Source organism: Globicephala melas, chromosome 1 (assembly GCF_963455315.2).
Source record: "Globicephala melas chromosome 1, mGloMel1.2, whole genome shotgun sequence".
Lineage (NCBI taxonomy): Eukaryota > Metazoa > Chordata > Mammalia > Artiodactyla > Delphinidae > Globicephala > Globicephala melas.
Window position 1 is genome coordinate 178844296 of NC_083314.1, and position 25405 is coordinate 178869700.

Below are 25405 nucleotides of genomic sequence, written 5' to 3' on the forward strand. Positions count from 1 at the left end.
CTTTGGGGAGGAACTGCTTTTCCTGCCCCCCAATTTCTAGGCCCCTCAGAAACTGCATTTTGTACATAGCGAGTCCAATAGGAAAAGGGGAAATTGCTGAGCAAAGGGTTAGGCGGAACTGAAAGCTGCTGCAGACGTCATGGGGCAGAGTCACCGAGGAAGGGCCAAGGGGGCCAACTCGTAACCTGCTCGACAAAATCTCAGGCCGCCGCACAGCAACTCCCTCCCCTTAGAACATGAGATGTAAACGTCCGTAAGCGACAGTTCATAGGGAACTGAGACTTCTCCACGTGGACCAGCCCGTGAGCACGGGAGCCTGGGGTCCTGAGCGAGCTCCTTGGCCTCCCTAAGCCTCAGCTCCTCATCTCAGAAAGAAGATGATAAGGGCAACTCCACCCTTGAGGTGGCTTTAAAGGAGCCAGTATATGAGAGTCTGGCCCGGACAGCACCTAACACTAATGAACAGCAGCTGCTACTCCCGCATTGCTTCCAAAGGAATCAGCATAGACCTGCGCCTGAGACCATCTCAGCCAAGGCTTCCAGCCTCTCCCGAGACGCTCCACAAAGCCACCCTGCGTGGACGTGCTCGGCAAAGGCTGTGGGAGCACCGGGTGACTTTCATTTGAACAGACTTTCTCTCTGTCCCATTCCTGCTCCTAGGACTCAGCAGGGCCTCGTCAAAGCCTCGAGGTACCAGCTACCTGCTCTCCTGGGAGTCAGACCATATCGTTTTCTCGTCAACCCAAAGTGACAGCAGATTCCGAAGCCGTGTTGGGATGCTCCCGATGGATTTTTTCCAAATTCAACCACGGACACGCCCCTGTGCAGGAGGCCCACTCGCAGGGGTAACCCGCCCCCGCAGACCATCAACCCTTACCTGCGGGAGGCCAGCCCCTACCACTGCTCCACTGTGGATCATGGGGCCTTCCTTCCCCACGAAGAGCCCTGGAACAGGTGGAAAAGGGGGAGGCCATCAGTGAGCACAGAACGGTCTGGGTCAGGAGACCTTTGTTACATAGACCTTTCTCTTGACAACTATAAAACAAAGATGATCCTATGACTTTGTAAGAGAAAGGGTGAGTCAAATTCCCATCAAACAGGAGAAAATAATCTTGAAATTCTTCATCGGGGGTCAGCAAACCATAGCCTGTGGGCCAAGACGGCCTTGCTGCCTGTTTTTATACAGCCTGAGAGAGCTCAGAATGGTCTTTACATTCTCACATGGATACATTTTAAGCGGTCATGTAAGTTTAAGCACCTACCTAATAGCTTCTTTTCTTGCCTCTTGGCCCACGAAGTATAAAATATTTATTATCTGGCACAAAAACTTGCTGACTTTGCTAAAAGCCAACTCCACAAACCAATTAGACATTCATTCTACTTCAAGACTCAGTGGTGTGCTGGTCAGATATCTCTGAATGGTAACTAATTCAGAGCATCTGTATTTAAAAAATAACCCATCAACAAACAGTGCAGAAACCTGTTTGAGGCCGGGGCCTTCAAATCCGAACCTACTCAGTGTACACACGTGATGCTTCTTGTCATCTTCGTCCCCTGAACGCTTCAAGGATAAAGGTCAGAAAAGACCCTCCTTACCTCCAGCCACACTGAACAGCACTCCAAAGACTTTGCAGAGCAGGGTCCGGAGACGCACGATTCCGGGCACCTTCACACCATTCAGATAGCATTTGATCTCGGGTATCCCAGAACCCGCTGCCACTGGCTGATGGGGAGAGCAGGTACACCCAGAAACTCAGACTCCACTGGGTCTACGGTTCACCCTGGACAGCCTCACCAAAGAGGGCGAACTGACCCTCTTCACCAGAGCAGCACCCACCCCCCTGCCCCCCATGGGCCTGTGAAACCAGAGGCTGCCCCTGCCCCCCGGGCTTCTGACTCAGTAGGTCTGATGCATTTCTAGCAAGTTCCTGGTGATTCAGCATCACCTGGGGGGCCTTTCAACAATCGATGCCCTCCTTCACTACCGGAGAGTCTTACCTCATTCGTCTAAGCTGGGTATCAGTCACTTTTAAAGTTAAAGTCTTTTGAAGTTTAAAGCATTTAAGTTTGAAGTATTTTAAAGTTATTTAAAGTCATTTTTACCGTTCCCCAGGTTATTTCTAACGTGCTACCAAGGTCGAAAACCAACCTTCTCATCTAGATTGTTCCTCTTTAATCTCACCAGAGGCTGAAACCACTTTCAGAAAACATCTCTAAGTGAACGAGAGACCACTTTTTCTACGGGAATCTATATTCGAAGTCTAAATCAGTTTCTTGACATTTCGAAAATGGAGATGGAGAAAATGAGAGCAAAACCTCATGAGCAAAAAGGCGACACCCCACCACCTCACCTCAATTAGGACAAGAAGGCTCGCGAAGAAGACGAAAGTCAAGTTGAAACCCAAGAGTTCAAGGAGGGACAGGGCGAGGCAGCCTTTCTGGCTGCACTCCTCCACCGCTACAGACATGGGGTTAAGGAAACCGTGCCCGCTAGCTGGGGTGGTCCTACCGTCACTTGAAGTGAGGCAGCTTCTCCTCTTCTGAAGCACGGTGGCTGCTTACTGCACACCCTCCTGTTCTCCGTATATAAACTTAAAAAAAAACACAACTGCCTGAGATGTCTCCTACGTTAGGAACCATTTTTAAACTATGAAATACTTCAAACATTATGAGAGGTAAGGTACAGACACCTGTACTCCCACAGCCCATGCCTTGACAAATCTCAGTGTTATGCCACATTTGCTCCAGGTATTTTTTTTAAATGAAAACATTAGATACCATTAAAAACAACGACGACAACAACAAAACCCTTTCTGTTTCCCTCCCTCTCTCCTGGAAGAAACCACTAAGCTGAAACTCTTGCGCATCCTCCCCTGCAAGTTTCCATGTGCATCCACATTGTTCTAGGTGCTTCTAAAATTAAAACGATGGCATTGCACTTGATGCACATTCTACAGCTGCCTTTTTCCTCTCCCTCAACGCTTTCTGAGAATTAGTCATGTTGATGGAAAAGCTCTGGTTCATTTACTTTGACTTCTACATAAAACTATATCATGTGAACATCAATTTTCCCACTCTCCCATTTGGTGGGATTTCAATCCTTTGCCATCACAGAGCTGCAATGAACATCTCTGTGCATGTCTGAGGGCCACATTTAGAACAGAAACTCAGGAGTTAGGAAGGTGCACCTTCCTATGTATTTGATTTTCATTTCCCTGCTGGTGGTGAGGTGAGCACTTTTCCACAGGTTTATTTATCGGCTAATTTTCCTCTTCTGAGAATTGCCTGTTCACATCCTTTGCTTGCTTTTCTATTGGGCTGTTTGGACTTCTTTCTTACTGAGCTGCAGTTCTCCCTCTATTCTGGATACTAATTATTTGTCTCTTAAATGCACGGGAACAACCTCTCCTAGGCTGTAAACTTGTTTTTTAGTTATGGTGTTTTATTGTTGTTTGGGGTTTTTTTGTGTGTGTATAAATAGAATATTTACTTTGATGTGGTCAAGTTTATTGATCTTTTCCCCTTCACTCTGTGCCTCCTGGAGTCCTTAGAAATTATTCTGTACTCTCAACATTACATCGTCTCTTCAAGTTTTGTTTCGCCTATTGACATCTTCAGTCCATCTGGAATTAATTTATAGTACAAAGAATCTAATTTTGTATTTTTCCAGGTGGATAACTGATGTCCCAACATCTTTTATTAACTAATCCATCCTTCCTAATTTATAACACTAACTCTGTCAGTCACCACATCTCTATATGTGTGTGGGCCAGTTTCTGCTTCTCTATTATTTCCCACTGGTCTAATTGGGTATTCCCGCACCAATATGATACTGTTTCAATGACTGTATCTTAAATTATATGTCTTGACATTTAGTATGGCTATTCCCCTGTCTGTTGTTCAAAACTGTCTCAGCTACTTTGGGCTCTTTACTATTCCACACAAATTTAGGAAGAGACTTTTCGAGTTCCAGCAACAATCTACTGGAATTTCCATTGGAACTACAATGAATTCATAGATCGATCAGGGAAAATAGGCATCTGTGCTTCAGGTCTTACTAACCATGAACATGAGCACCTTTCTATTAAAGTCTTCCTCTCATGTCCTTCGATGATAATGAAAAACCTCAAACCCAAGTGGCTAATACGTAGCTCTTCAAAGATCACGTCTGCTGTTAAACTCACTTCTAGACAGGAAAGCAGAGTCAGCAACTGCTGACGTCCGGAAACACCAAGACCCGTGAAAAGGATACACGCCTGCACCACTCCGAACTTGAGCTGGGTGAAGAGCCGTACAAAGAAGTCCACGAAGAGACCCACCTGTGAAGAGCATGTGGGCGGTCACCCAGGTCTCCCCGCTGTCACAGGCACTCCCCTTGAGGCACCGCCCCTTCCCCCCACTGCCGGTTCTCGCTGGTCACCTGCACCAATGTTACCAACAGGCCACACGTGAACAGCCTTTCCTTAGTCACTGTGGCTACAGGAGGGTCCCACCTGAGCCTGGCGCCACGGCCCCTCCAAGCACAAAAGAAAGGGGTGCAGCTAAGTTGTCAGAAGGCGAGTTAAAGCACAGAGGGAAAAGGATGGTAAAAAAGATCGGAGACCAAGGAAGACCACTGGTGCTTGGAGAGGAACAGTACAGACGTGTGTGAGGGCCTGCTCCGCTCTTTCCAAACGCAGTTTCAAAAAGCCTTTGCGTGCTTTAAAGGGCATCAGAGTTGCGTGGCAAGAGACGTATGAAAAACTGTCAGGATTATGATCTTAAAAAAAGGAGTGGGGGGGGGGTAAGGCAGTCTCTGTTATAAAAACGAACAACTTATTCGCCGGCTGGAGCTTGCCCTCTGACCCCCTCCGCCCCTTGGCCCATCGTCTCCCCACGCCCCGCCTGCTCACCAGCCCTGTGCAGACTCCAATGGCAAACACCATCATCCACTTCACCGCCTCATACCTGCGACCTTTCTGTTCACAAAGGAAAGAAATGATCCGTTTATTGCAGGCTTATGATGACAGCAGGGAGGGAATACATCTCAGCCAACCAGTTTTAGACTAAATTCCATATGGACAGCAAGCACGGTGATGATGTCTGGGGTGGCAGGTGCTTTACAATGCAAGACTGAAGAACGCTAAGGGCCGGGCCAGGAGCACTGACAGCGGGCACTCTGGTTGGCAGGTTGAACGACTAAGTAATAAATGCAGATATCTCATGAAAAGGGTTAAGAGGCCAAGGGGTAAAGAAATTTACTTGACTATTTAGAACAGAAAAAGAAGCTGTCCTAAGACCTACTTGGTCCCAAGAGATCAATAAAGGACTCACCTTATTATCCATGGTCTCCAAAACCTCCAGGTAAGGGTCATTGATACAGCGATCATAATCCAAACTCTGAAAGAGGGACGTGTGAGTTAAAAAAAAAAAGTCCCAAGCCAATAGGAAGAATTACCAAAACCTGGAAAGGGATAAAACTCCCAGTTCCTGCCACTCAAAGCACAGGTGGGCACAGCAGCACCCAGGAGGAGCTTGTTAGAAACACACACCCTCAGCCCCTCAGACCTGCAGTATCGCAATCTGCTTTACACGGACATTTCGGCAGCGCTGCTTTAGGTGTACACTTCACGCTTTAGGAAGTTTTTTGCTTAATTTTTAATTAAATTAAATTAATCAATTCATTAATTTTTGGCTGTGTTGAGTCTTTGTTGCTGCGCACGGGCTTTCTTTAGTTACGTCGAGTGGGGGCTACTCTTCGTTGCGATGCGCAGGCTTCTCATTGCGGTGGCTTCCCTTGTTGCGGAGCACGGGCTCTAGGCGCATGGGCGTCAGTAGTTGTGGCTCACGGGCTCTAGAGCTCAGGCTCAGTAGTCGTGGCACACGGGCTTAGCTGCTCCGTGGCATGTGGGATCTTCCCGGACCAGGGCTCAAACCCGTGTCTCCTGCATTGGCAAGCAGATTCTTAACCACTGAGCCACCAGGAAGTCCCAAGAAGTTTTAAACTACATATTTTTAAGTGTCCTGTTTCTGCCAAACATTAAAAGACCTTCAGCTCTCACTAGTGTTACCCAACTTACTCTATTAGATGAACAAATATTCCAATTAACCAAAACCAAATTAATTTAGAAAGTCTAATTTTAAGTACCTTCTGCAGTTCGTGTCTGTGAAAAAGAGGTTAGTCACGAAACAAACGTGGAGACTGTTTTCCTTAAACTTCGCAGAACACAGCTGTTCTGCAAATGCTTTGCAGGTGGGCCAGAGTCATTTCAAGAAACAATTCAAAGTAAATAATTTTATTTCTACATCTTGCATGAGAAGCAGCAGTTTGGCACCAAAGGAAAACAGTCTTCTGTGTGCTCTCTCCCCATAACCTGTTGATACCTACATGTCAGCTAGTGAACAAACTGGACACTGGCCCGGTGGCCACACTCCCAGACAGGAGTTGAGTCAGCCAAACAAACACAGGTGTGACACGTGACAGTTTTTTCCATTTATATGACTACCCAAAGTCCAAATTCCTTTGTTAAAGGGTCCTGGAGTAACAAGAGCCGACTGATTAAATCAGTTATCATCCACCCAGATACAGAAGACTATATAGCCATAAAATAATTCTGACAGGTCTACAAAGACAGATGGGGAAAATGTGCAAAAATTAAGTAAAAAAGGCAAGATGCAAAATAAATAAAGGCAGATGCAGAATAAAATGTATAACATAATCCTATTTTGATTAAATAAAATTAAGATTTGTATGTCAGCATACAATGCAAAACATTTGGGAAAACTGTTAACAGTGGTTATCTCTGGTGTTTTAGGAGGCATTCACATCTGGATATGATTTAAAATTCTCCCAGCAAACATGGTGTGCTTTTTATATTAGAAACAAAATTGTTTTCCTGATTACAAAACAAAAATAACTCAATCTGTAAACTATACTTCTGCTGGGAAACTAGACCCATCCGTGAATGACTAAATATATATACGTATTTAATGATTATACATATATACACATACAGAGTCTACACATATACGTACATATGGTAGACACTTGAACAACGTAGGGGTTAGGGGAAGCGACTTCCCACACAGTCGAAAATCCGAATTTTGCTATTTCTGCCTCAAAAATGAAGAAATTGATAAATGACTCACCCAAGGGCAAGAAGCTGAGTTTGGATACTAGCTCTTTTGATTCCACATATTGTGATCTCTAATGGAACACAAAGTTTTCCCCACACTTAGTTAATTTAAATATCTGTAAAATGAAAATACAGGCACTGTATTTATTGGAAAAAACCTGCATATAAGTGGACCTGAGCAGTTTAAACCTGTGTTGTTCAGGGTCAGCTGTATGTATACACACACATGTGTTTGTGTATATGTGTGTGTGCATATATACACACACGTATATATTTTTTAATCAATTAAGTGACATCACATTCTAGGAACCAACAGAAAAAAACTGACATGTTGAAAATATGACTATTCTTCATAGCAAATATGTATAAAAATCACTGGCAATTAACTATTTGCTTGATGGCTCTAATAACACTGTGACTCCATAAACATTGAAAACGCTTGCAGATGTCCAGAATAGGCAAAGGTATAAAGATAGGAAGTAGATTAGTGGTTGCCTACGGTCAGGGGCAAGAAGAATGGGCAGTGACTGCTAACAGGAGCATGGTTTCTTTCCGGGTGATGAAAATGTTCTGAAATTGCTTCGATGATTGCACAACTCTGTGAATATACTAAAAAAACATTGCACTGTACATTTTAAACGGGTAAATTGTATAGCATGTGAATTATGGCTCAATAAAGCTGTTAAAGGGACATTTAGAAACAACTGCAACACCAGAACACCAATCTTTTTTTCTTTTTTTAAAATAAATTAGCTGAAAGTTTGACACTTGGTAAACAGGTACCAATGAACTATATGATCTGTTATTAAAACCTGATATTGTCTGGGCTTCCCTGGTGGCGCAATGGTTGAGAGTCCGCCTGCTGATGCAGGGGACACGGGTTTGCGCCCCGGTCTGGGAGGATCCCACATGCCTGTGCGCCACAACAGGAGAGGCCACAACAGTGAGAGGACCGTGTACCACAAAAAAAAAAAAAAAAAATTTATAAAATAAAAAAAAACTACAAACCTCAATTAAAAAAAAAAAAAGCAACAGGGACTAACATCTTGTAAGACCCCCAACTTATCAAAGAGTCAAGTATGTGCAATGAACTCTTTCTAAGGCAAGAAAGAACACATTTTAGAAAGAGCTTCAAAAGAAGGGTTTTCTAGTTGATCCCTCATAAATAAAATCTGGGCAGGCTTTTCTGATCACGTGCCTAGCTAAGTTTGCTCTTACACATAGCAAGTGCTCTCAAGAAGCTCATATGAAGAGATGGTTAACTGAGAAATATTAATGACTCACACAAAAGAACATTAGCCCATAAAATTCACATAAATATGCATATCAGCTGAAAGTAAATGCATTACAAATAGGAGTGCAATATAGTGAAAGGAGTGAAGGAGCCGGGGATACAGTAGGTCTATGGAGCACAGATGCCGTAGTGAGCTCCCAGGAGTAGAATGAAAGCTGAGACAGTGTCAGTCATAGCAACAGTCAGGATGATATCACCAGGCTCAGGCTCAATGAGGGAATGCAAGATGACAGCACAATATGGACTGTCTTACACTTATTCCTGCAAGTCTCTCAACTATGTACAAGCAAACAAATATTTAAGAAATATGAGACAATACATCAGTGGATACAGTGCTTTTTGATTGATTAAATGCACTCACATCAGAGCAGCACATTACACTATACCACTGTGGTACAGTTGGCAAGTTTTAGACTCCTAAAGTTATTTTAAGTCAGTTGCAAGGGGAAAAAAAAAAGATGAAGGTGGAATCTACTTCATCTTAAACCTACTTGACTTAAAAGATATATCACACAAATGCAATGTGAGGACTTCATTTGGAACCTGATTCAAACAAACTATTAAAAAGTACATATGACGTTTATAAGACAACTGGAAAATCTGAACACTGGTTATTTGATTCCAAGGAATTATCGTGAATTTCTTAGGTATGAAGATGGTATTGGGTTATGCTAAAAAAAAGTCTTCATATACTAGAGATACGCACTGAATTACTTACGGGTGCAATGATGTGATGTATAGCATTTCCTTCAGAATAATATGGGAAGGGGGAAGTGGATGGGAACCTACATGAAACAAGGTTAGGCATGAGCTGAACGGCTGCTGAAGCTGTGTGATGAGTACAGGGGGTTTCAATGTACTATTCTGCCTATTTTTGTCTATGTTTGAAATTCTTTATAATAAAAGTTTTTTTAAAAATTCCATGCGAAGCTATAAATCATAATAGTTACACTAAATTCTACAGCCAGAGTAAGATAAAATATTAGAAAGAAAATTAGTCTGGGTATGTTATTGCTCTAGGATGTTGATTTTTTTAAGTCTACCTGACATTTTCTTTAAAGCATTAAACATAGACATGACTAAGCCCACTTCTTGGAATTGATCCTAAGAAAGCAATTAAGGATGAACAAGAAAGGATGGTCACAACGATGCAGTTCATAATATAGAGAAGGCAGATTCAAGAAACTGTGGCACAATGAAATGCTATTCCCCTATTTAGAAAGATATTACAGAAAAGTATCTATTGCTACAAAAATTCTTATCAACTGGGAGGGGAAAACATGGTAAAATAGTGTATTTAGTAGACTCTCACTTTGTTACTTAAGAAAAAAACATGGAAAAGGACGTTTAGTAAAGTGAATAATCATCTTTTAACGAGCAGTGTTATGGGTTTTTCCCTAGCTTCTTTCTATAAATCATTTACGAATCCTCTATCACAACCATGGCTTGTTTTTGCCATTTCAAAAATCATAGAAATGTCATCATAAACTGATTAAATGATAAAGGCACTCCCGCAGCACTGGCCTTAACACACACACACACACACACACACACACACACACACACACACACACTTTCAGAGTCCCATGCTTGAAATCTGGAACTATAACCAAGCACTGACAATTCTGAGAGAAGCTGCTTGGGCAGGAAACAATCATCTGAAAACCCAGTTCTCTTAGAAGAGAACTGGCCCACACCTGTTACTAGCAAACACTGTCAGTGGCTTTGACTCTGGGTCTCTACAAGTTGTAAAAAAGCAAACAGTCTAATGGCAAACACATGCTCTATCCAGGTTAAGGTGCCACAGATCTATGAGAGCCTGGAGACACACCCAGACCCTGCTTTGGGGCTGAGGTGAGAAAAGCGCTTCTTAAACAGGCCCCTTCCCACAAAGAAGTTACATCTTACCCACTCACTCCCCGGGAGAGAAGGTCAAAGAGCATCTCTGGCTGGAATCCTAATGCTTCGCTCTGAAGTGAGGTCACTCACTACTTATGTTACCCAAGACAGCATCTAAGAAACTTACCTCATAGTCTTTCCTTGGAAGGATCTCATCCTCCTCCTCCTGTGTTTCTCCAAGGATGGTCTAGAAAAACAGATCCAGAGAAGGAAGACCTTTTTAATGGTTTTAAAAGTGGAAAGAGGCAGAAGTATTTCCTGAAACCAGCTACTAGTTTCTAAGTCATCTGGAGCCATTATCATCAAATGGGAACAAGACCTAAAAAAAAAAAAAACCTTTTGGGATGGGGGTAATGTGGTGGGGATCCACAGTAGTCAGGTGACCGCTTCATTCCTACTTATACATTCTCCAAATAACCTCTCATCGTCAGGACACTTCAAAGATGTCACTTGCCAGTTTAAGGGGGAAAGAGTTCAGGTTCCGTCTGATAACATGCCGAGTCTGAAATCAGGAGGGACTTGTCAACTCTGGGGACACAACTCAAGTTTTCCCAGGGTGCTTTGCAGAGGGACGCTGGATTATCAGTGACCCAGAAAGGGTGAGGGATAGAGTGAGAAAGGGCTGGAGAAACTAAGCCAGCTGCATGATATGCACAAAGTCCAGCGAGGGGGCTCACTCCGAAAACGCTCGTTTCATTCAAAACTCCATTCAGATGGAAATAAAAAAAATAAGGATGGGATTAACTGAAGCTGGCCTGGGTTCTCCCTCAGATTCCAGGGAGGGGTTCTGAGAAATGACCCAAGACTTGGGCACGTGAAGCCGGGCAGATGCTTCGAGAGCCCAGGCTGCGGTCCCCAGGCCCCACCCGCTGCTACCTGCGGGCCCAGCTCGGCCCGGCCCCACCCCCGGCAACGCCTCTCGCCGTCCCTTAGCAACCGCCCCCTCCCCAGCCCGGCTCCACCCGCTTCTTACCAGCTCCTCTGGGGTGCGGGTCTCACGCTCACCGCAGCAGCAGCACCACCTGCAGCAGCAGCACAGGGACCCCCTGCACCCCGCCATCTTCCTCCTTTACTGCCACTCTGGACCCCTCCGCCAACCCCCTCCCACCCAGGATCCGCGCCTCACGTGACTGGCCTCGGGAGTGTCACGTGGCCCTCTCGAGCTTGGGACGGAGACTGGGAGTGGCTGCAGACGGGTGAGGCGAGGGCTCGCGTCACATGACGGTGGAGGGACGGCTTCCAACGAGACTTCTGGGCGCCGCCATGTTGGGGGCGGGGTTTCCGGGCGCCCGCAAGGGTGGTTTCCACCCTCTGGCCCCGCCTTCCTAAGCAACCTGACACCGGCGCCGCGCCCCCACCCGAGCCACGCCGCGTCTGCTGGCACCTCCTTATCGGCCACGCAGCTGCGACGGGCGCGCGCTCTGAGTCATCCGCGACCAGAGGGTGAGTGACACCGAGGCTTGTGGTCGCCGGGGAGGGAGACCAGGACCTTGGGAGCCTTGGGGGCCACCTACCCGGGGGCGGGCTCTGGACGGGGGGCGGGGAGCGGTGGTGGCCGGTCGGCCCGCCCCCTCTGCGTGCACGCCCCCCCCGCGATCCTCAACCGTGAAGCGGAGACTTACTTTCGGCCCCCGGCCTGGACTGAAGGACCTGAGCTGGGGGTGGACTTGGGCCTTCGCTTCCGCCCCCGCCCGTGACCTAGTGACCCGGTGACTAGATTCGTGGCCCTCGAGCCCCCGGCGCCAGAGGCATCTCTCGGGCTCCCTGCCGAGCACCTGGAGAAGAGCCGTGGGCCGCTGGCACTGCTGTCCCCGACGCCCACTGCATCGGGCGGCTCACAGGTGCACACCGGGACCCCTCTGGGAGTGGTGGGCTCCGTATTCCCCCACTGCTCGGTGCCTGGCACCGATTAAGTGCTCATCAAATGGCAGAGGGTTGCTTTGAGGACGGGGTGACAGCGCCTGGCCCGTCGGCGCTCAGTGAGTGCTGGCTGTTACCGGGTGCCAGCGCGGAGATACCATAGGCAGAATACCCGGCCCTGGTCTCAGGGAACTGGGAAGAGGGAGCGGAGACAAATATGTGAACCCACAGTTGCAACCCAGGGTGCTATGGGATCCTAGCTTAAAATGGGTTAAGTGGTAGCACGTGAGAAATGTTGGAAGAAGGCTAATGCCTGGCACATACTAGGAATGCAGTAAGTCTTAACGAACAGATGAAAAAGGATTTAGTTTGTGGGTGGTTCAGCCTCCTCTCCCCTCTTGGTTTTGTTCCAGCAGGCAATTAATGAGGCACTCTCTGGAATTCGGAAGAAAGGCCAGACTAGGCTGATCTTGACACTCTCCCCTTTCTTAGTCGTTCATCCCCACAGAGAAACTGGAATTTTAGGTCAGAATCAAAATGGGCATCCCTGGCGGTGGTCTGGTCTCAACTCTTTGACGTTGGGTGTACCAGGGTATGTTACGTGCACTTGTGTGTGTTTGAGGGGAGAGGAGCATTGGATCTCATCAGTTTCTCAAGAGTCTAGGACCCCCAAAATGGTTAAGAACACGGGCTTAGCAGTGGACATTCCCTGGAAGACGTGAACTTGGCCTGGTTGCTCCTCCAATGCTCCAGGTCAGCACACACTGGATTTTCACTACTGTGTGTTTGCATCTTGCTGTGCAAGAGTAGTGTTTTGTTTTAGTTTTTGTCTTATTTTCCCCACCAAACTGCCCAACGGCGCTGTGCCCTCTCGTCGGCCAGCCTGTGGTTGCTATGGTTCAGGGCTTCCACCGTGGTGGCTTTGCAGTCGCTGTAATCGCTTGAACTGACTTCACTGGTGTGTGTAAGGAGAACAGCCTGGAAGGCAGGCACAGACTTAAGCCTTTGTTCTGAGTTGGACATAAATTCATGCTCTTATTGAATTGGGGTTTGGCTGTTTTTGGAACCCAGCCAATGTCAAGTTCTAACCCATGACATGGTCTTTTCAGAGAAGCACAAACTCGGGAGAAATCAGGCTGCTTTGTCAAGCCCTCACCCCTTACAGCTTGCATGCGTACAAACTGTTCCAAGTAACAGGAGATGTTTCCATGGCTGAGCCGTTCCTTCCTTGGCATGTGATCCAGTCACCCTGAACATCTGTTGGCCTCATCACACCCAAACCCTGCAGTCTGCAGCCCCACGTCCACCTCCTTCCATCTGCCTTCGGCCTCTAGAGCCTCAGCCCTCCCTCTCGCGGGGAAGCCTTGCCCCCGCCCCTTTGCGCCGGCCCCAGCTGCTGCTCTCAGCTCTTCCTTTGTCACAGCTCCGCCCAGTCGGACACACCCGCTGGGGAAGTTTCCTCCATTTCTTCCCCAGTGGTCTGGGGTCTGAGTTTACACTGGCAAAAATGGACCGTCCAAAACCCAAGGTCCTCCCGGAGGGGCACTGCGGCCCCTCCCTGGGAATGCGGGCCTGGGAGGCCGGCAGCGCGAGGTTCTCAGTGCCACCCTCCATCAGGTAGCGGTCACGGAGGATCCATGGGCTGAAGGAGCATGTTTCTGTGCTGGGTGGGGGCTGTCATATGCGGAATCAGGCAGCAGCGGAGGGCAAAGCTTGGAGCGAGGCAGCGCAGAGAGTCGTAACTGGCGTGTGGAGCCACTGGGTGGGCGCATTGTCACCCGTACCCTCACCGGCCTTCCTCGTGCGTGGAAATGCAGCATCTCTCGCTTGATCCTGCCTTGCTGGGGCTCGGCTGGCTGCCTTCCTGCCGTCTCACGCCCCCGCCTCACCCCATGCAGCAGGAGCTCAGCCATGGTGAACGAACCCAGAGGGCATGGCGGCCCCAGCCCCCGCTGGGAGGGCAGCAGCAGTGGCAGCGAGAGCTCCAAGGATAGTTCAAGGTGTTCCACACCGGTGCTGGACCCTGAACGACACGAGAGGCTCAGGGAGAAGATGAAGCGGAGGATGGAATCTGGTGACAAGTGGTTCTCCCTAGAATTCTTTCCTCCTCGAACTGCTGAGGGAGCTGTCAATCTCATCTCAAGGTGAGTCAATGTAAGATAAGGAGTAGGGCCAGACTGGGGGATGGGGGCAGGGGGAAAAGATGAACTGTCAGCCCCGAGGCTGGGCTGCACTTTGACCCAGCAGGAAAAGGCAGCCACAGGGGGTGGAAAAAAGCAAAGCCAGGGTAGATCCTTTGATACGCAGCTCCTGTTGTCTGTAAAAGCCCCTCTGAGCACCTGGAATGTTTAGACGCTCTCTTCCGTGTGCTGAAAATGTTGATTCTCTCAGACTAAATTCTTTGGCGGAACTTGGGGCTGGATCCGTGAGGAGAGTTTAGGAAGTTACAAAACGGCGGCTTGGAGAACATTTTCAGCAAGTTAGGAATTTGGATTATGCATCTTGAAATCTAGAAATGCCAACCGGATTATGTTAGCACTTGATGAATCACAGTTCCTTTTTTAAAGTTTATGCTTTTTATCGCTTGCACTTCTTATGTGTCACTCCCAAGGCTGTGAAGTTTGAAGGCACAAAGATGTTTCAATGCACCACGTTATAGCTTGTAACACAGCGCATGCGCGCACGTATAGCTCTTGATTCTAGTTATGGAAATGTGGCCGTGCTCTGCAGGACTCCTGGCTGCTGCGCCGGAACTGGGGGGCGGCAGGAAAGAGACTTGTGTCTGCTGACCCTCTTTGTCCCTAGAACGAGGCCCTGCTTTTGCCACTCTGAGGGGTCCCCGAACCCTTGACCATTGAAATGTCTTAACTCACCAGAGATAATAAACGTGCAAGCACTTTGCAAGGCCGAAGTGCTGCTCTCACACAAACTGGTTTCATTGTCATTATATATTATCTCCACAATAAGAGTAATCGTAATGATAGCACATTGATTGCGTGTTTGCCGTGTACCCAGCGCTGTTTTAAGAGCTGTGGAGCTATCTGTCATGATATCCTCAGAGTATTATTATGAAGTGGGCACTGCCCTCTGCCACATTATAGAAATCAGGAAACTGAGGCTCAGAGAGATCAAGTAATTCTCCCAAGATCACACAGCCAGTGAGTAGCAAAGCCAGGATATGAATGCAGGTCGGTCTGATTCCAGCCTGCATGTGATGCTTCTCTAACTCCCAGACCCCATGGGAAGGTGGTGAAGGGTGGTGTACCCGCAGGAGCCCCTCTTCAGAAAGAAATTCCCCACAGGTTTGACCGGATGGGGGCAGGTGGTCCCCTCTTCATAGATGTGACCTGGCATCCAGCAGGGGACCCTGGCTCAGACAAGGAGACTTCGTCCATGGTGATCGCCAGCACCGCCGTGAACTACTGTGGCCTGGAGACCATCCTGCACATGACCTGCTGCCATCAGAGCCGGGAAGAGATCACGGGCCACCTGCACAAGGCCAAGCGTCTGGGCCTGAAGAACATCCTGGCGCTGAGGGGAGGTGTGGAGTCAGCACTCTGCTCTCTGGGGTCTTGCTTTCCCGAAGACTTCTGTCCCCAGAACGGTCCTTTCCTTTTCTCCAGGTCCCACACTGAGTACACTCAGGGTCCCGCCCCTGCCAGTAGCGTCGAAGGGCAGTGTGGGTCAGGAGGCCACGGGCGACACACAGATGTGTGGAGTCGCTTCCTGACCTCGCAGTAGGAGTTCAGCTGGGCCTGCGGCCGGGGCCTGACAACCCTCTGTCCCGATGTACACGATCAGTTGATTAATCAAGCAATTAATCAATCCCTGGCTGCACCTGGCCATTGGCCCAGTCAGAGTTCAGCTCTGGCATGTGTCCTAGGAGTGAGAGTAGCTGGCTATGCCTCTGGCACGCACTGTCACTGGGCCACACAAGTGTGGGAAGCGGGAGCCTGATGGGTGGGCACTTGTGGCCTCACGCTCACCACCCAAAAGACCACTTCTCACCTGAGATGAGTGGAAGATTCTCCCGGGAGGTGAGGGTTCCGAGGGAGTGGGAGAACGAGCCGTGGGCTTGGGTGAGGGTGTGTGGACACACCCAGGTGTGAGTAGGGAAGGGATCGCCGATGCTCCAGGCTGAACGCAGAGCTGCAGCTGCTCCCTGTCTGCTGCTGCCAGCACGGGGCCCTCAGAGTCGGTGCTCAGTGACTGATGGGTTGGCTGCTGTCTTCCCTCCCACTGTTTACCAAGTGCTACGCTAGAAAGTGGAGACACCAACTTGAGTAATAGGAAGGCTCTGCCTTCGACGTGCTCACGGTCCTGGGCGTGGGGGGAGAAGGAACAGAGAGGCTACCTGGAGGTTTGGTGAGACCCAGCACTGTGACCTCCAACCCTGCAGACCCCATAGGTGACCAGTGGGAAGAGGAGGACGGAGGCTTCAACTACGCCGTAGACTTGGTGAAGCACATCCGAAGCGAGTTTGGTGACTACTTTGATGTCTGTGTGGCAGGTGAGAGGCTGGGGTATCCCAGTGGGTGGGACCGGAGAGGGGAAGGAAGGAGAGGCACAGGGAGCCCCTTCGGCATTCAGGTCAGGACCCGCTAGCTCAGCGCACCGCCGGCCTGCCTGCGCCAGGTGACAGAGGTGCAGGGGTGAATCGAGTAGCGTCTGCCCTCTCATCATTCTGTCATCTGCTGCCCACCCAGGCGTGCCACCACCCTTAAGTTTTTGTTCCTCTGCCTTTTCTTTTTATTATTTATTTATTTTTCTTTTCTTTCTTATTTTAGGCTGCGTCCGGTCTTTGTCGCGGCACGCGGGCTCTTCATTGTGGTGGGCAGGCTTCTCTCTAGCTGCGGCTTGTGGGTTTTCGCTCTCTAGTTGTGGCACACAGGCTCCAGGGCGCGTGGGCTCTGTAGTTGCGGCGCGTGGGCTCCGTAGTTGGCGGCACGCGGGCTCTGGTTGAGGCGTGAGAGCTCAGTAGTTGTGGCTCGCGGACTTAGTTGCCCCGCGGCATGTGGGATCTTAGACGTTGCGAGGCATCCGGATTCTTTACCACTGGACCACCAGGGAAGTCCCTTCCTCTGCCTTTTCTTGCTCTTAGCCTGCTTCCCAGCCCTATTCTTCTTTAAACAAAAGAGGTATATTTATTAAGATTCCGGGGGCAGGGAATCTCAGAACAAGGTCAGGAAATGGCATCAGACCTCATTAAGCGCTGGAACCAGGAGGCAGGCAGAATCCAAGGCCCTCCCTCGTTCTCTCTGCCCACCCCCCCACCCCACCCCCCCACCCCCGCTGCTTCATGCCTCATCCAGTAGACCTGATATGTACGGTACACATGTGACCCGCCGCCTGCTCCTGGCTCGCCCAGACTGATTGACAGGTCTCAGCATCAGTTCCAAATCCTCAGGAGAGAACTGCGTCGGCTCAACTCTAGTTTCTTTAGCTGCAGCCAGGAGGCAAGGCTCACCTGCTGGAAACAGATGGCGTGGCCTTCCCTCTTGCCCCGGCTCATGGGGTCTGGGCCTTCAGCTTCTCAAACGGGGGCTTGGGTGTGGCGAGGCAGTGTGTGCCAGGGACACAGGAAGTCCGGGGATTAATCTGACACATCACCTTGGCATGACAATTTTTCTCAAATATTTTGGGCAAAATCATATCATTCTTATTAACATGGCTACGTTATGGAGTAGCAGATCAAAGTGATCTGAATTTAAAAATACAAGCCACGTGGCTTCAAGGAAATTACTTGTTGTGGGGACTTTGGGCTGCGTCCCCAGGCCCCCATGTACACGTCCGCTGTTCTTAGTGTTGAGAAGAGGGCGTTGAGGTGAATGAGTCTAGGAGGCCCCGATGAGGAGGTAGGAATTGAAGTGTCGTTGGTCGTGCGGCCACGAGACAGTCGGTTGATTGGGGAATGTGCCCACGTGTGGTGGGCATTGGACGGTCACCAAGGGAAACCAGCAGAGCTGTGAGCACACAGTTGCTGAACGGTTTGGTGCTTTGCTTATGGTAAAGTGATGAAAAAGAGGGCCGGTGGATTAGAAGGCACCCAGCTGGCCGTGACAGAACAAGAATATAGTAAAACAGCAAAATCCAGATGTAGGCAATTGCTGGATTTGTTGGGTGCCGCTGAGGTTTTATAGAGCTGCAGCTATTAAAACCTCTGTTTCTGAAATGTCTGCTGGAAAAGTAGTATAAAGTATAAAAGCATAGTATAGTATAGTATAAAAGTATAAAGCTCTAGTGTTTAATCCTCCCACGCCCATCCCCAAAACAGTCGTTTTTATATCCAGTTTTGATGATTCAGGGTTTCTTAAGAACGAAACTGCATTATCACAGCAAAGCAGCCCGGCTACCCAACAGTGTGGGTTCAGGCTTGCCCCTTCCTGGCTTGGGGTCCTGCCCTGGCCTCAGGCTGAGGAAGCTGGCACTCTGCTTGCAGTTCATGAAGGCCTGTGGTCTCTCCTGTGCAGGCAGAGCCACTAGTAAGTTCAGTCGTGTAGGGAAGGGAGCGCACCGTTCCTGGAGCTAGTCGGGAACCTAGGGGACATCTGGCCCCGCCTCCCAGGCATCCCCGGCACAGGGTCATCGCCCTGCCGCGTTGTTTTCACACACTGGGAGTCCATTCCTTTGTGGGGTTGCTCGTTCCGCTGTCAGGCAGCTCTCTGAAGCTGATCCTACTTCTGCCATCAGAAGCAGCACAGAATATGACGAATAAGGAACTCGACTAAGGTGACTCCTTTTTCCCAGTGACAGACTTGTGGGCGTCTAGAAATAGTTACCATATTCTCTGCGTTCTTTTCTTCAAGCAGAACATCTCTACTCTCTTCATTTATTCCTTGTGTAACGTGGTTTCTGATTTTGCACTGTCTGGGACCCCTGAGTAATTTTAATGTGAAATTACGAGCACTGTTGTAATCCAGTACCTAGAGTCAAGCCCATTACCCCAAGGCTGGCTGGCTGGTGTGAACGTAGCATTTCCTCTCTTCCGTGGCCACAAAGTGCAGGCCAGGTTGACCTAGCTGATGGCAGGACAGCGTGGGTGTTTGGGGGCAATCCATCCCCACTCTTGGGAGGGTGGCTCTAAGGCAGCGTTCACCGAGGGTCACCTCCAGGGTGAGGGGCACATCAGACGAGCCCAGCCATCACTGCTTCAGCCTGTCCGTGCCGTGGGGTTGGAAGGTATGGATCCGGAGCTCTCCGTCCCCAGCTCTCTGGTTGCTTCATCACTCCCCTCGAGCAGGTGGAGCCAGTCTCTCTCTACTGTCATCCCTGTTGGCAGGTTACCCCAAAGGCCACCCCGACGCAGAGAGCTTTGAGGCTGGCCTGAAGCACCTGAAGGAGAAGGTGGCCGCGGGAGCCGACTTCATCATCACCCAGCTCTTCTTTGAGGCCGACACTTTCTTCCGCTTTGTTAAGGCTTGCTCCGAGATAGGCATTACTTGCCCCATCCTCCCCGGAATCTTCCCTATTCAGGTGAGGGTCCCAAGAGGGCTCATGGACTCCCACCGCCCCCGTCCTAGCACAGGCCAGGGCCTTGGTTCAGGCCAAAGTGAACCTGAAGTGCCGCGTTCAGGCCAAAGTTCTTCTTTGACGCTCATTAGATTTTCGTCAGACAGGTGCTCGGTCCTTGCAAAATGTCGTCTTGCCCCCCTCTTTTGATTACCTCTTATGTCTCCCCAAAATAGCAACGGTAACTGTCAGAGGGGCTTAATGATAAGTGTCAGTAAAAGAGATTATTACTCTCATTATAAATTTGGGTTAAATCAGTGTTTCCCAAAATTTGGCTGTCACCAGAATCATTTAATAAGCTCTTTTAAAACGTGGATTTCCAGATCCCATGCCTAGAAGTTCTGACATAATAGATCTGAGGTGGGACCTGGGAATCTGTACGTTTCTGAAGTTTGGCAGGCGATTCTGGTCACTGGTCAGGCCTGGGAACCACTGGCTTAGGTGACCACCATTTATCAATAGGTACATCTGGGGGCCAGAGGGCTGGCTCAGACCAATGGCAGCAATGCTGTGGGCGGCTGCTGCAGCCTGCAGAGTACAAAAAGTGCTGCTACAAGATGGTCTGACTTTCCTGGGTCAGTCTGTGTCGCACTGCAGACCCAGGAGGCCTGGTGGGGGGATAAGTATTTGGGGTGAGAGACGGGCAGGGAGATGGGACCCACAGCCCCCTGTGTCTTGGGCAGGGCTACCACTCCCTCCGGCAGCTTGTAAAGCTGTCCAAGCTGGAGGTGCCACAGCAGATCAAGGACGTGATCGAGCCAATCAAAGACAACGACGACGCCATCCGTAACTATGGCATCGAGCAGGCGCTGAGCCTGTGCCGGGAGCTTCTGGCGAGCGGCTCGGTGCCGGGCCTGCACTTCTACACCCTCAACCGCGAGATGGCCACCACAGAGGTGCTGAAGCGCTTGGGCATGTGGATCGAGGACCCCAGGTGAGGCCAGCGGCCCCGAATTCAGGCCCTGGAGCCACAGAGGAGAGTCGGGTGGTCAGGGAGGTCAGAGAGAAGTCACAGAAGGAGTGCGCCCTAGCTGGCAGTGCTGGCTGCCAAGGGGGCACAGAGGGGATGTCTTGTGCCGCGGCTAGTGGCACCCTTAGGGCTCCGGTCTCAGCGGGAATGCCATCCGGCTTGACGTTTACGAGTCAAGGTGGGAGAACCCAGGTTCAGTGGTGCCCCCTCCCTCTGGCCAAGCCCTGACCCTTTCTGTCTCCATTCTCACCCAGACGTCCCCTGCCCTGGGCCATCAGTGCCCACCCCAAGCGCCGGGAGGAAGATGTCCGTCCCATCTTCTGGGCCTCCAGACCAAAGAGTTACATTTATCGCACCCAGGAGTGGGATGAGTTCCCCAACGGCCGCTGGTGAGCCATTGCAAATGAACTGTTTCTTGGGAGGAGGGAGACCAATCATGGTGGAGCCCTCGGGACAGGATTCACAGGAATGCCCCCCCCCACCCCCCACCCCAGGGCAGGTGGATGCTACTGTCTGGAGCCCAAGGTCAGGGGTGTGCCTTGACCTCCCGGCACCTCCTCCGCCAGGGGCAATTCCTCCTCTCCGGCCTTCGGGGAGCTGAAGGACTACTACCTCTTCTACCTGAAGAGCAAGTCCCCAAAGGAAGAGCTGCTGCAGATGTGGGGGGAGGAGCTGACCAGTGAAGAAAGTGTCTTTGAAGTCTTTGTCCACTACCTCTCGGGAGAGCCGAACCAGAACGGCTATAAAGTGAGTGCTGCTGGGATGGGATCCCTGGGTACCTGCCCTCGCCCCATGGGCCAGATGCGGGCGTGACTGCCCCACCCTGAGCCTCATCTCTGTGCCTGGAGGTGGCACCTCAGCAAAGGGAGAAGGTGAGTTGGGGGGTCCCCACGTGGGGTGCCTGGAAGGGGCTTACGGAAGCAGAGACAGGCTGGGCCTCTGATGGGGACCGTGACAGGGAGGGACCCAGCCCAGCTTACCCTCCCCAGGTGACTTGCCTGCCCTGGAATGATGAGCCCCTAGCGGCCGAGACCAGCCTGATGAAGGAGGAGCTGCTGCGAGTGAACCGGCGGGGCATCCTCACCATCAACTCCCAGCCCAACATCAACGGGAAGCCGTCCTCCGACCCCGTCGTGGGCTGGGGCCCCGGTGGGGGCTATGTCTTCCAGAAGGTGTGGCAGGGGCGCACAGGGCTACCCTCCCTTGACCTGCCTGCAGGGGTTCCCCAGAGCTGGGGACAGAGGCCTTCATCTCAGGGGCTTTTTGTTCTGAGCGGCCGGGGATCAGAATGGATGCGATCTCAGGCTCGGAGTCAGACAGACCTGGGTAGGCTGGTCACTTGACCACTCTGGGCCTCAGCTTTCCCTTCTGTAAAATGGGGATATGTCACATCGTGCTCTGGGGATGAAACGTGACAGGGCACATAAAGCGCTTAGCACGTGGGAAGCATCCCCTAACTGGGAGCTGTTATTACTGTTCCTTGTGGACCCCTTTCTCCTGGGGCTGCTGGAGGTAAAATTACATTCTAAACTAAAGCCTGAGGGCTCTGGGAGGTGAATTTAAATAAGCCCAGCTTAATCCCTGGTGGCCAGGTGGTGCTGGAGAGGCCCTCCCCCCAGCAGACAGGGGGATGGGGTGTGTCAGGCCTCTCTTGCCTTACTTGCCAAACTGGGCCCCCTGTACAGCTTCTGGAGCGACTTCTCCATGGAGCCTTTCCCAACTGGACGAAGGGTTGGCAGACGTCCCTCAGACCTGTGTAGACCGAGAAACCTCACGTACCTGCTCCCCTCCCTTTGCTTATGGGTTCAACTCCCAACTAGCGGCCACTGCTAGTCCCCACGCCTTAAGTGTCCTCGTGGATGCCTCCCTGGGACGGTCAGGAGGGCAGGCGTCTGGTGTTTCAGAGCACATGGCCCACTCAGCAGCGCCCAGCGAAGACATCCAGCAAGGACTGGGGGTTACGCGATGGCACCTGTCTCCCTCCCGCAGGCCTACTTAGAGTTCTTCACTTCCCGAGAGACAGTGGAGGCGCTCTTGCAGGTGCTGAAGAAGTACGAGCTCCGGGTGAATTACCACATCGTGGATGTGAAGGTGGGCTGGCCCCGGGTCAAAGGGCGCTCAGCAGGGCTGGGGTGAGGGCACCAAGTTTACTCCACCATTCAGCAGTCACGGAGTGCCCAGTGGGGCCACGCATCGTGCCAGATGGATATGCAGACAGAGCCAGGCCCCTGCCCTCCGAGAGCTCCCGGCCTGGCGAGGGCAGCCGTCAGTGAATAATTATGCACGGGTGAAAAGCAGTTGCACTGTCTAACAGTGAAGTTCAGCGTAGGAAGAAGCTGGGGATCCGAGGGAGGGATGTCCAGCTCGAGAGATCGGGGGAGGTGTTTGGAGGGTTCCTGTGTGGCCTGAATCTTTAAGGATGGGGAGTGAAAGGGCATCCCAGGGACAGGGCCGAGGGCGTGCAGAGGCTTTGCTGCCAAATGGGGTCAGAGTGAGGCTGACGCGTTGAGCCGGGCCGGGTCCTCAGGGGTCTCAGTTGTCCTGCCTGGAACTTGGGTTTTACCGTATAGGCAAGAGGGAGCCTTGGCTCCATGTTTTATTTTGGGCAGGTCCCAGGGGACAGCTGTGTGGCTAACAGGGCCAGGGGACACTAGAGTCAGCAGCCCTGGTGGTCTGAGTAGCAAAGAGAGGCCTGGCCAGGCTGGACACGAGAGGAAGTGAGCAGTACCAGTGGGTGTGGAGCTGATTGGAGCGTAGGAGGAGGAAGGAAAAGCCCGGGGTGACGTCTGGGTTTCAGGCTCCTGGCCGTCACAGAGCTGCAGAGGCGGGGCAGGGGTGGGGCGGGGACGGCGGGAGGAGGGGCGGAGCACACCCCCGGGGAGAGAGGGCTGGAGCTGTCTGCACCCCAAGTCTGCCCCTACTTACTGTGCCACCCCCCCGCCCCGCAGGGTGACAACATCACCAACGCCCCCGAGCTGCAGCCCAACGCCGTCACTTGGGGCATCTTCCCTGGGCGAGAGATCATCCAGCCCACAGTGGTGGACCCAGTCAGCTTCATGTTCTGGAAGGTAAGGGGGGGCCGGGAGCAGGCCTGCCCTGCCCACCTCCAGAGCCTTGGGCGGGCGGGTGGGGCGGCTGGGGGCCACACCCCCAGGGCTGGCAGCGCCCTGACTCTGACTCATGGTATTTACTTCTGGGCTGGGGAGCAGGGGTGGCACTGGCAGTGGGCCAAGTTCTATTCTTGGAAACGTCTTGTCAGGCGGCAGCAGAGGCCCTTGGGGTGCTGAGTGTGAAGGCCTGGCCCTAGGGCAGCCCTGTTAACCTGGCCGGCGTGTCTGTATGTGGGACCGCACATGTACCTGTGTCTTTCTGTCTGTGTGTGTGCTGGTGTCTCCGTGTGTGTGCGCGCGCGTGCCTGTGCGTGCGTGCAGGACGAGGCCTTCGCCCTGTGGATCGAGCAGTGGGGCAAGCTGTATGAGGAGGGGTCCCCGTCCCGCACCATCATCCAGCACATCCACGACAACTACTTCCTGGTCAACCTGGTGGACAACGAGTTCCCGCTGGACAGCTGTCTGTGGCAGGTGGTGGAAGACACGTTTGAGCTTCTCAACGGGCCCCCCCAGAGCAAGAGGGAGACGGAGGCGCCGTGACCCTGAGCCCTGACAGCCTTAGCTTGAGGCCACTGTGTCCCGCCTTCCTCCTCTCCGTCCTGGTTCTCTGGGAGACCCCCGTTCTCCTTTGCTTCCCCCCACCCCCTGACACGATGATGGCAGCTAGACTGGTGTGAGGATTCCAGGCTCTGGCTGGACCGGAGTCTGCCCCACACGGGAGCCAGGTGTTCCCTGCTTAGCTGAGAGTCTGTGCTCCGGTGGGAAGCAGCCCCATCCCCCAGAGGAGCACGTGGGCAGAACGCATCCTCCCTGAGAAGGGTTGTCATTGACGGAGCCCCTAGGAGCCAGCCTGGGACTGCCAGTGACCTTGCTCTTGGGGCCTATGGAGGACAAGCAAAGCGAACGTGGCAGTGGGCTCTGTGGGATTGCAGAGGAGACATGGCAAGGTCAAGACGCTGCAGCCTTCCACCTCCAAGGCGTTGGCAGCCAGGCACGACCCACTCGGGAATGAAGGGGCGGCCCACTGCCCTGCCAGGCCCTGGCCCCTGGATGGGCCTTGGACTGAAACCTAATAGTTGTTGCCTCCTAGCCGAGAGCTCAGCTGAGTTTCTCCCTTTTATACAGCGCTGGTTTTTGTTTGTTTTTTTTTTTTACATCTTTATTGGAGTATAATTGCTTTACAATGGTGTGTTAGTTTCTGCTTTATAACAAAGTGAATCAGTTATACATAAACATATGTTCCCATATCTCTTCCCTCTTGCGTCTCCCTCCCTCCCACCCTCCCTATCCCACCCCTCTAGGTGGTCACAAAGCACCGAGCTGATCTCCCTGTGCTATGCGGCTGCTTCCCACTAGCTATCTACCTTAGGTTTGGTAGTGTATATATGTCCATGCCTCTCTCTCGCTTTGTCACAGCTTACCCTCAGTTGTCTGCTCACATGCTCGAGAGAGAAAGTGCCTCTTAAGGGTTAAAGGTGTCTGAACCTTTGTGCATGGTGGAGCCCTTGGCCTTCCCTTTTCTCCCCTGGCCCTGAGGGGTGAAGGGATGCCCTGCCTGTTACCATCGAGGGCGAAAGTGAGGTTGGCCCGAGCAGGACTGACTTCTTCCTGGCTTATTTTTCGGGCAGGACCTCCTTCTGCCTGCCGC

At 51.3% G+C, this 25405-nt stretch overlaps 2 protein-coding genes across 9 annotated transcripts in view; one reads left to right on the forward strand and one right to left on the reverse strand.

Moving 5' to 3' along the window:
• Nucleotides 1–11529, reverse strand: part of CLCN6 (chloride voltage-gated channel 6) — a 28622-nt gene extending 17093 nt beyond the window's left edge. Inside the window, exons 1-8 of one of the 3 annotated variants that reach the window (XR_004043982.2) lie at nt 11282–11528; nt 10436–10495; nt 5314–5379; nt 4893–4958; nt 4253–4319; nt 2352–2458; nt 1597–1723; nt 878–945 (exon numbers count right to left, since the gene is read on the reverse strand). Coding sequence is in view for 2 of the 3 variants with exons in the window: in XM_030878276.3 (XP_030734136.1) it covers nt 878–945; nt 1597–1723; nt 2352–2458; nt 4253–4319; nt 4893–4958; nt 5314–5379; nt 10436–10495; nt 11282–11368 (648 nt within the window). In the remaining variant the exon portion in view is untranslated. Of the gene's footprint in view, nt 1–877; nt 946–1596; nt 1724–2351; nt 2459–4252; nt 4320–4892; nt 4959–5313; nt 5380–10435; nt 10496–11281 lie in introns of all 3 variants that reach the window. The other 2 variants (XM_030878276.3, XM_060311056.1) reach the window with 2 other exon arrangements.
• Nucleotides 11530–11616: 87 nt separating this feature from the next.
• MTHFR (methylenetetrahydrofolate reductase) lies at nt 11617–24946 on the forward strand. Of its 6 annotated transcripts, none has more exons than XM_030878374.3 (12): nt 11617–11751; nt 14067–14312; nt 15471–15709; nt 16568–16678; nt 19448–19641; nt 20361–20611; nt 20902–21036; nt 21214–21394; nt 21637–21819; nt 22637–22738; nt 23596–23715; nt 24079–24946. In XM_030878374.3, the coding sequence occupies exons 2-12, from the start codon at nt 14080–14082 to the stop codon at nt 24295–24297; spliced, it is 1968 nt and encodes a 655-aa protein (XP_030734234.1). In that variant the 5' UTR covers nt 11617–11751; nt 14067–14079; the 3' UTR covers nt 24298–24946. The 6 variants fall into 6 exon arrangements, with proteins under 6 accessions (XP_030734234.1, XP_060167064.1, XP_060167059.1 ...); XM_060311081.1 differs by having other exon boundaries at nt 11644–11751; nt 14070–14312; XM_060311076.2 differs by lacking the exon at nt 11617–11751 and adding an exon at nt 11892–12149.
• Nucleotides 24947–25405: the final 459 nt, after the last annotated feature.